This window comes from Vicugna pacos, chromosome 21, assembly GCF_048564905.1.
Source record: "Vicugna pacos chromosome 21, VicPac4, whole genome shotgun sequence".
Taxonomy (NCBI): Eukaryota; Metazoa; Chordata; class Mammalia; order Artiodactyla; family Camelidae; genus Vicugna; species Vicugna pacos.
In genome coordinates, this window is record NC_133007.1 from 31,787,356 (window position 1) to 31,797,093 (window position 9,738).

The following is a 9,738-nucleotide window of genomic DNA, read 5'->3' on the forward strand; positions in this document are numbered from 1 at the left end:
CTCATCTCTGGGGGCTGGTCGTCCCACCTCCTGGTCCAGAGCCCCATCTGGGCTCCACATTCATTGGCATTTGGCATTTGTCGCATCAGGACAGTAACTGTTAGGAGCCTGGAGACCTGCCGTTCGCAGGCAGCAGGTGCGGCTCCGTCCATCTCACGCTCTTCCCAGGGAACAGGGAGGTGCCGGCCCTGAACCACCCAACCTCCACGGAGCTGCGCTGGGCCCCATCCCAGCTGCACAGCTCGCCTCTGGTCAGTCCCGCCTCCTGCAGTCTTCACTGAACTCACTGTATGGCCCCACGAGGGTCGTTACGGGAAGCCCCCAGGAAACCTTGAGGCCAAAGAACCTCCTCCAGGTCCAGAGCCCCCCTGGCGATCCCTCTTCTGAGCCAAGGGTTTGATTTTTGTCTCACATGCACCCTGAATGGGATCAATGCTGCTTCCCTGTTGCCCTCCCTCCAGGTAGCACTGAGCCACCTGGTGCCCTGAACTGTCACCTTGCTGCCCTCTCTGCCCTCCTTCCTCGTGACCTTAGAATGCTCTGCTATCAGTTCACCCGTAGGCCTGCTGTCACGAGCACCACTCCAAGGACACGTGCCCTGGGGGCTGTCCCCACTCCCAGCCTCGCAGCAGCCTCGCTCAGGGCGTCTCCACTGCTTGGTTCACAGCGCAGACACATGTTTACGTCTCGCGGTTCTGTCTGTGACGGGGCGCCTGCAGCCGGAGGGCTAGACCCGTCGCAGATTCAGTGCAGGAGGCTCAGGGCGGATGTCACCGGCTTGGGGGGCAAGGCACCTCGTCAGCCCTGATGCCTGTGTGCCAGCTAACGACCCCAGGTCCCCGGGATTAGGGGCAGCACGGTGCAGGGGACACTCGGCTCAGAACCCAGGAGCAGTCCCAGGACCTGGGCCCGCTGCTGGGCCGGGGGCGGGAAGGCTGCCACGGCCGCAGGGGCGTGTCGGCACTGAATCATGACACAGGGTGGGCAACTGCCCTGGGGATAGGGCTCTTTTGGGGATGGCGGAGAGGCCCTGGCACCAGACAGAGGTGGTGGCCACACTGCCTGCAGATGTGCTGGACGCACTGAACCGTGACTTCTCAGGTGGCTCACTTTGTGATGGGCGTCCCACCTCAGTCAGCCCGTCTACAACAGGCAAATTTACTGGTCGTCCAGGGCTGGTGTGGAGGTTCTGGGGGAAGTGAGGGCATGACTGGTCAAAGGGATTGCGGTCTTTCCGGGAGGCGATGAAAAGTTCTAAAAGCAGTCGTGGTGATGGTGGCACAGCTCCCTGAACAGACTGGAAACTACTCCACTGCACGCTTCTGACGCGTGAGTTTTGCACGCTCTGTGGGTTGTATCTCAGTAAAACCATTATGACCAGAACTAAACCTGTGGAGCACTCTGGAGAAGCGACCTCGTCCAGCAGAGGCGAGCTCAGGCCCCCGAGCCAGTTCTGGGGCGAGCAGGGACCGTGCCTCCTAGGAACCAGGTCAGGCTGTCTGGTGCCCAGGCGAGCGCGTCTGAGATCTGGGGCCTCACAGAGTCAGACGGAAGCCCTGCGCCCTGCCTGCGGGAGGCAGCAGCATATGGAAGCCTTGGAGTATCAGGGTGTCCGTGCTCTCTACTCTGCGGAGCTGCCCACTGGGGCCCCAGCCCAGAAGAGACGGGGCAGGACGTAGCAGCCGTGGTGGCGGTGGGCGAGCCCACCAGGACCCCGCACAGCCAGACACCCTGCCCTCCCATCCCTTCCCCCGTCGCCCCAGCACCCTGGCCCCAGATGACCGGCCTCATACTGGCCGTCACTGGGTCTGATGTCCACCCACGTTTCTGATGTGACGCTGCCCACTCTCAAGACACACGTCTGCCCCGACCAGCCTCCAACATAGGGCCTGGGCGGGCAAGCCCGTGTGTCCTGTAACTCGAGCTGTGACCTCACGGACCGCTGGACTGCACTGTCCTCAGGTGGGGGACGCAAGGGAGCCCGTGGGCTGCAGCCGTGCATCAACTGAAGTGGTAACAACTGACCGATAAACTAGGACTCACAATTCGTGTTTTATTAACGGCCCTGCCTGCACGAGGTTCCTGAGGAATCTTCTAGCAGGTGGGGCTTCTGAGCTTTCCCATGAGGGGTCACAGGGAGCAGCCGTCCCAGGTGGCGGCCACCTCCCCATTTCTAGGAAACCACGTGAAGGGTGGGATTTCTGCACCTCGTTCTCTTCCATTCCTGGGGCCTGCTCCCTGGCAGTGTGGGGGCGTGGGGGCGCGGGGACCTGGAGCCACGGTCCCACGCTGACGCACGTGCTGTGGGCACACCGTGCACTGCTTTCCTTCTAGTAAGTTGTTCCGGGTGAGCACAGGGGCATTCTGAAAAAAAGGGAACCCAGTCGCTCAGAGGAGTCTCCAGGGTAAGCCCACGGAGCAAGCGGCGTGAGCACTGGGGGGCTGGGGGAGGCCTCCTGGGGACAGGCTGCCCATTTCTCGGGGGTTGGTCCCTGTTGGGCCAGGACACCAGGGAAGACGACCCTCAGGGCCTGGGCACCGCCTGCGCCAGGCGCCCGGTCTGGGAGGAGGGTCTCACACGAGGCTCAGCTGGAGGGCCTCAAGCTGGGGCCACCCACACCCTGGGGTACCAGGCCGGAGTTGCTCGGTTGGGTGGGAGGTTGTCCTGCTGGAGGATTCAGAGCTGTGTCATCACGCTCACTTGGATTTGGTGGGCCCCGTGTCCACCTTGGGGGGTGGGGGTCCCCACGCTGGGCCTGTGCCCTGGAACTTCACACCCCCCCCGAGGTTGGTGCTGCCACAGACCCTGATGGAGGGGGGACATCACACGCCTTCAGTGCTGAGGGGAGTCGGGCCTTGTCCCCTCTCAGACTTGCCTTCTTTCAGCGCCTGGAGGCCACGGCTTGCACCAACGTGGAGGAGCTTCCCAGATGCCTGGGCCTGCCTCCTGCACCTGCTCGGGGTTGGCGATACCAGCTGTGGAGGCACAAGACAGCAGCTGGGGCTGGGGGCGGCACACCCATCCCAGGCCCGTCTCCCTGGGGTGGGACCTTCCTGAGCTCTGGGCTCAGCCGTGCTCCCCTGGGAGCCGGCTCTTGGGGTGCTCGCAGGCTGGGGCCCTGTTCCTCTGCCCTCGCACATGCTGTGTGCGGACTGGTCACACCGTCGAGCTGGCCTGCCAGCTGCCCACCCCGGAGCGCGGCCCACTCTGCCCTGGTTGGGACGGTGGACAGCTGCCCCTGGAACTGTCCTTTCCAGTCAAGTCAACATTGTAGAGCACCTGTCTGCCCCCAGAGGCTCAGACGGGTCAGCGCAGGTCTTGGCCTCTAGGACCTGAGCTCGCCTTGGATGAGGGACAGGGACCTGCTCTCCGGTGCGGTCTGCCCCATGCTGAGGGCAGTGGGCGGGCGCCCAGCCTGGGTGGTGCACAGGGACGTTTGCTGAATGACGAATGAGGTCGGCAGGTCTCCAGCATCCTGTCCCAGCCCGATGCGCTGCAGGGTTGGCGGCCGCCCAGCCCCACCCCTCCATGCCTTCACCGACACCCCATCTCTCCCACCAGGACCTCCCACTCCCGGGCCAAGGCCGAGGCGGCGCTCACCGCGGCTCAGAAGGCCCAGGAGGAAGCGCGCATCGCCAGGATCACTGCCAAAGAGTTCTCCCCTTCCTTCCAGCACAGGGAGAACGGTAAGTCCCGGCCCCCAGGGGGGCTGCCCTGAAGCCCCCATCAGCCCACTGCCACCCTTGTGGCGCTGCGTGTCCACACAGGGGCCTCGGCACAAGGGTAGGAGCACGCGTGGTGTCAGCACCTCTGGCCCTGCGTCCACAGCTGCCTGCACACGTGTCTGTGCACCGCCCTCCCCCAGGGCTAGGCTAGAGCTTTCTCTAACTGCTCTGCCCGACGAGATAGATGCCCACTGTGCAGGACCCATGGCTGGCGTGGCCGAGGGCCTGGACCTTTAGTTCCACCTCATCTCACCTGATCTGCACTTCAGCATCAGCAGCCATGCGTGACTGGTGGCAGCCGTCTTGGTTGGCACAGCTCTGGGACAGGCCTGACGGGGGCAGGGAGGCCAGCTGAGGCCTAGGTCCTTGCAGCCGGGCTGGCCACCCAACTCGGGTCAGGATTGCGCTTCCCTCAGACCCACGCTCCCCAGAGCTAGTGGAAGCCTTTCAACGTTTGGGGGTGGACTCTGTTCCAAGACCACACCCCAGCTCTCCTCCCAGAGCCCAGAGCACCTGGCCTGGCTGGTAGGGGTCCTGGCAGCCAGGAGGTCCTGAGAGGCCCTGGGAACCTCACGACCCAAGACAGGGGAAGGGGTGTTAGCATTCAGCCCCCACCCCTCGGCTCCACTCCCTGCTTTCCTGGAGCTGATTTTAGCTGAGCCCTCTCCTGGCTGGTGGTGCTGTCAGGGCACCAGCGCTGAGCAGGAGGGCATGGCCTCCCTCTGGCGTATGGGGTCCGAGGGTTAGTCAGGGCTGACCCTAGGGCTGTCAGTGGACAGACGGCCTTCTGGAAGGCCACAGGCCCCCACACGGCTTGGTGTCCAGGCTCGCCCATGTTCTCAGGGTCTAAGGCCTGGGAGTCCAACCCCAAGGAAGTCCCAATCTGTCAGGAAAGGGGAGTGACCGTGGGGGCCAGTGCTTGAAAGGGGGCCACGCCTCCAGCGACCTCAAGGCTGACCGCTGCCCTGAGCCCCGCGTGTCCCACTCCTCAGCACTTACAGGTCTCCGAAGCCTGTTCAGGGGCACCAGCAGCTCTGCCTCCTCCTCGCTGCCACGTCTCATAACCCAGAGGAGAGGAGGGGGCCTCAAGCTGCTTTGTGTGCCACCAGTAGCACCTGGGATGTCTTTAAAGGGAGGGGCCTGACTCCACCCCTTCCCCTAGCCAAGGCTCCAGATGGAAGATGGGAGAGGATCCCAACGCCTGCCGAGCCCTGTCTCCAGAAGGCTCGGGCCTCCCTGGCCATAACACCCCACACAAGGTCGCCAAGCACGAGCTGCTTCCTTTATTGTCAGGAGAGACCCGTGGGGTTGGGGCCTGAGAGCCCGCAGAGCAGGGCCAGGCCAGAGCCTCTGTCCGCCACGCCCGTCAGGCTCCGGTCATCCTCTGAGTGCCCAGGAGGGGGCTCTGGGGGCACCTTCCCTGTAACCAGCTTCTGTGCCTCCCGTCTCCCTCACCAAGGGCTCGAGTACCAGCGGCCGAAGCATCAGCTTTCCAGCGACGACATCGAGGTGATCTCCACGGGTACGCCCCTGCAGCAGGAGAGCCCTGAGCTGTACCGCAAAGGCACCACCCCCTCGGACCTGACCCCCGACGACAGCCCCCTGCAGAGCTTCCCTGCCAGCCCCACGGCCACCCCGCCCCCGGCCCTCGCCTCCAGGAACAAGGTCACCCACTTCTCCCGGCAGGTCTCGGTGGACGAGGAGCGAGGCGGGGACATCCAGATGCTCCTGGAGGGCCGGGGAGGGGACTACGCCCGGAACAGCTGGGGCGAGGAGAGGGCTGGGGGCTCCAGGGGCGTCCGGAGTGGTGCCCCCCGCGGCGGCCAGCCCGCTGACGACTTCCGCACCCGGGGCTCAGGCCACAAGCAGCCCAGCAACCCCAGAGCCCGGGAGCGGCGGACGGAGTCCCCCCCCACCTTCTCCTGGACTTCCCACCCCCGGGTCGGCAACCCCGGCCCTGCGGGCACCAAGCTGCTGGAGCTGGACGAGGAGAAGCTGAGCACCTACGAGCTGGAGATGAAGCCCCTGCTGCGGATGGACTCATACGCACAGGAGCCGCACCCCCCGAAGAGACGCTACAGCAAGGGGGGTGCCGGCCGGGGCCCCGGGGAGGACCCCCGCGCCGAGAGACTGCGGCCCAAGGCCCAGAGCAGGGAGTATGCCCGGCCGGCCTCGTGCACGGAGCCCGCGGTGCAGAGGCTGGAGAGCCTGCGGCTGGGGGACAGGCCCGAGCCCCGGCTGCTGCGCTGGGACCTGACCTTCTCCCCGCCCCAGAGGTCCTCGCCCGCCGCGCTGGAGTCGGACGAGGAGACCGGGGACGAGCTCAAGGCTAGCACGGTGAGTGCGCCTGCAGTCCCAGGGTGCGAGCCAGGCCGAGCCAGGCCACCGAGGCCCCCGGATCCTCACTGTAGGAAGCCAGGGTGGTGGGGGCCACACTGCGTGACAGGTGCCTGAGTCGTGATCATTTTAGCAGAAGTACCTGAATGGTTCTGGAAGCCCCTGAAAGCAGCAGGGCAGCACTGGGCCCCAGTTTCCCCACAGGCCTCCTGGCTGCCCCAGCGGGTCCTCCTCTGCTCGGGGGAGGGTCTCCTGGTAAGCAGTTTCTTCCTCCCCAACTTCGAGGAATGCCCTGGATCCTGGAGGGCGATGCAGAGGCTGGACATAGGCAAGACTCACTGGGTGAGGGGGACAGAGTTCCATGTGGGACTGTCCACTGCCCCGGCCTCCCTCCAACCAGCCTCACGAGGAGGGCTGTGGGGCGGTGCGGGGAGAGGGCAGGGTTGGGATCCTCCAACCAGCGCAGGGCTCTCCCCAGGCCTGTGGGCTCAGACCCTCGAGGTGGGGCTGTGACCCAGGATCATCAGGCCCTGGGTGAGCAGGACGCTGGGTCTTGCTCAGGTGTGAGGCCTGTGTCTCCTGTGTGAGACGCACCCTAAATGCACGCCTGCCAGGGAGAGCAGGCAGTTCTGAGGAAAGGAGAGAGGCCCCTGGGCCAGACCACGTGGGGATCCTTTTGGACCCTGGAGTGATCTCTGGGACCCTTGGCCCAGCAGCTCCGGCTGGTAGATGGACACTCCCTGCTCCCTCCATGGGATGGCAGTGGGAAGAGCCCATGAACACACCTTCACAGACCCACAGCCCAGCAGCTGACGCCCTGTGCGATCCAGCCTGGACTAGGGTGTCGGCATCAGGGCGTCTCACCTGCTGTGGGCACAGCGTTCTCAGCCTCACCTGAACACGAGGACACCCGAGGGCCTGTCCCGAGGGGTGTCCCCAGCCCACTGGGACTTAGCACCTTCTGTTGGGAGGTGGCCCTTGAAGCCACCATGAGCGTCTGTCTTGCCACTGGGCTGGTGCTGCGGTGTACCTGCCCTCTGAGCCCTGGCACCCAGGGAGCGGCCCCCGTGCTTCTGCCGGGGCCTAGATGCCAGCTCCCTTCCAGAAACGTGTGCGCTCGTGGTTATTTTAGGAAGCCAAACGCGGGGCAGGGTGGGAGATAGGAAGTGGCTCTGAATTTAGTCCCCTGAAGGTGCTGACTGTTCTCCAAGCTGCTTCGGGCAGAGGTACGAGCGCAGTAACCTGCAGCCGGGCAGCAGCCGGGCCGCAGCCGGGCCCGCAGAGGTGGCCGGGGGCCCCTGGTGCTGCGCACGGGGGGGATGGGTGGGGGCGCAGCAGCTCTCGGGGAGGCAGTGTGTTTAGAATGCCTAGGGCTCCCCCGGGGAACTTGGGGCCCCGCTGGGTGGGCTGAAGGTGAGGTGCCCGTGCCCCTCCTCCCGTCTGGGCAGAGCTGGGGGCAGAAATGCAGGTGTGGGGACATCACACCCCCCAGGCCTGGGCACCAGGGGTGGGGGCGCAGGTCAGTTTCTGGCCGCTCCAAGTGTGGCCGAGAGCAAGGGCCCGTGTGGACTCACCAGGCCTCCTCTCCTGTTCCAGGGCTCTGCACCCATCCTGGTCGCCATGGTGATCTTGCTGAACATCGGAGTCGCCATTTTGTTTATTAACTTTTTCATCTGACGAGGCTGTCGCGTTGGCAGAAACAGCTGGGGTATAAACGGGGATGTTAAAAGCAAGACAGCGGACAGGAAGCTCGGAGCTCGGACGGCCGACGGCTACTTCCGAGTCTTCACAGAACCACGTGACTGGGTATTACTCACAGTTTGCCTTTTTTTCTGGGTAATGTTTTTTGGATTTTAGCCAAAACTCTGCTTGTATAACACTATGCTGTGTGGCGTGGCAAAGAGGCCCGCACGCCGACCCTCCAGCTTGACGTGGAAGGAAAAGGGGTCCTGGCAAACCGTCGGCAAAAACACATAATGGCCTTCCCCGTCATCACACTCCCCTCTGGGATGGGGAGCCGTAGGCAGACCCTCGGGGTCTGGCTGGGCCAGGCGCGGGCAGCGGGCGGGGGGTCGGAAACTCTGCTTGTCCTCAGCTCTGGAGGAGCAGGTGACAGGGGCGGGTGTGAGGGCGGGGAGGGCAGAGCCGGGGCCTTCTCTCTCCAATCTGTGCTGCACGCTAAGGGAAGCAGAGACCTGCTTTCCCTTGGCCCCAGGAAACGGATCCCAACCCTGCCCTCTCCCCGCACCGCCCCACAGCCCTCCTCGTGAGGCCGGCTCCCCACGCGGGTCTTAAAGCCAAGGCCTGACTCTTCCCGCTGTCCCCCCCCCGCCCTCCCACCCTGGGGGCAGCTGCGCTGTGGGCAACGGGCTGCCACCGGGGGGGCTCCGCGCACGGGGCACCTCTGCACTTAGGATGCGTGCGCAGGCTCCCGTGTCCCTGTCACGCCAGCAGGTGTGACGGCTTCCACTGTCACTAGCCCACGGGTTTTCCCATTTCTGTCCAGGGCCTGCCCTCACTTCCCGACAGATGCCTCATTCACACCCTGGAGCCAGTCTGGTCCCAGGACAAGAGTGTGGTTGAAACCCAGGGGCTTAAAAATTCCTGAAAAATCATTACATATCCGTCTCCTCCAAAATATGCGACGTAACATTTCAATCCAACAGACCCAGGTTCCCGGTCTTTGCCCTCTTTACCAGCACCCTCGTCCCACCCACACGAGGCCCCATGCACTCACGCCTGGGAAGGTCTTGAACGTGAGCCCCACACCGTCCTGGGCACGGCCGTCCGTGGACTCTGCCTTGCTTTGCTTATGTTCAGCTGTTTCTCTGCTACCTTTCAAGCAGATTTCTTTACTACACTGCACTGGATTGCTATATTTTTAACCAGAAATAAACTAAAGATTAGAGCATGTTCCAGTTAAATCCCGTTTTTTTTGTGTTACACATTCACACACCACCACCACCACCCCGGTTCCTTTTCACAGTTTGGTTTCGTGTGGGGGTCTTTTTTGGGGGAGTGGGGACACAGGAGAGGGAGGGAGGATCCGCAGGAAGTGCACTTCTGACTATGTTACTTTCTAAAGGGGCACGACATCTTTTTGTACATCTTACTTTGCGTTCCTCTTTTTTACTACTGCGTGGTTGCCAGCCCTGGAGTGAACCAAATAAACCTGCCTGCTCCTCGCAGCTCTGAGTCGTCCGTCCGTCCGTCCGTGCTGGGGTGTGTCTTGTAATTCTGGCTGCAGCTCTGTAAGCGTTAGAGACGCGCTGTACCTCCCAGTAGCTGCACGACACACGCAGGTCACACCAGGAGGTGTGTGACCGTATCCCTGACAAGAGCAGCAGCTTCAGGGCTGGCCAGTGTCCCCTCACTTGTCAGACTGCCCATAAAAACTGCAAACCAAATCGATGCCCGCCCTCTGCAGCGTCCCTGCGCCCGGTAAATCGAGTGGGCTCCACCGTGACTGCCCGTGCTGGGGCTGGGGCTCCAGAAGCTCGTTTTCAATTGGTTTCCAGACTCTGATTAAAGACTAGGCTGTCCTGCAGGACTGCCGGAGGCTTCTGCTCCGCCCGGCCCGCCTGCCCCACCCACCCAGAGCCCTGGGTTTCCCGGACAGGGGTGCCACGAGCTCCCTCGGGGGCCAGGTCGGCTGACCCGCTTCCGCCACGCAAG

At 63.7% G+C, this 9,738-nt stretch overlaps 1 protein-coding gene and 1 long non-coding RNA gene across 4 annotated transcripts in view; one reads left to right on the top strand and one right to left on the bottom strand.

The window, feature by feature from the left end:
• The window catches only part of JPH3 (junctophilin 3), a 73,338-nt gene extending 65,446 nt beyond the window's left edge, over positions 1-7,892 (top strand). For 2 of the 3 annotated variants that reach the window (XM_072946775.1, XM_006212413.4), the window contains exons 3-5: positions 3,563-3,687; positions 5,186-6,063; positions 7,660-7,892. In XM_072946775.1, coding sequence (XP_072802876.1) covers positions 3,563-3,687; positions 5,186-6,063; positions 7,660-7,740 — 1,084 coding nt within the window. In that variant the 3' untranslated portion in view covers positions 7,741-7,892. Of the gene's footprint in view, positions 1-3,562; positions 3,688-5,185; positions 6,306-7,659 lie in introns of those variants that run through there. The other variant, XM_072946774.1, reaches the window with a different exon arrangement.
• LOC140688142 (uncharacterized) lies at positions 2,320-5,682 on the bottom strand. Its single transcript, XR_012062917.1, has 3 exons — positions 5,401-5,682; positions 2,877-5,256; positions 2,320-2,364 (listed from the first exon to the last, which is right to left on the bottom strand). It is a non-coding gene; the product is annotated as an uncharacterized lncRNA (long non-coding RNA).
• Positions 7,893-9,738: the final 1,846 nt, after the last annotated feature.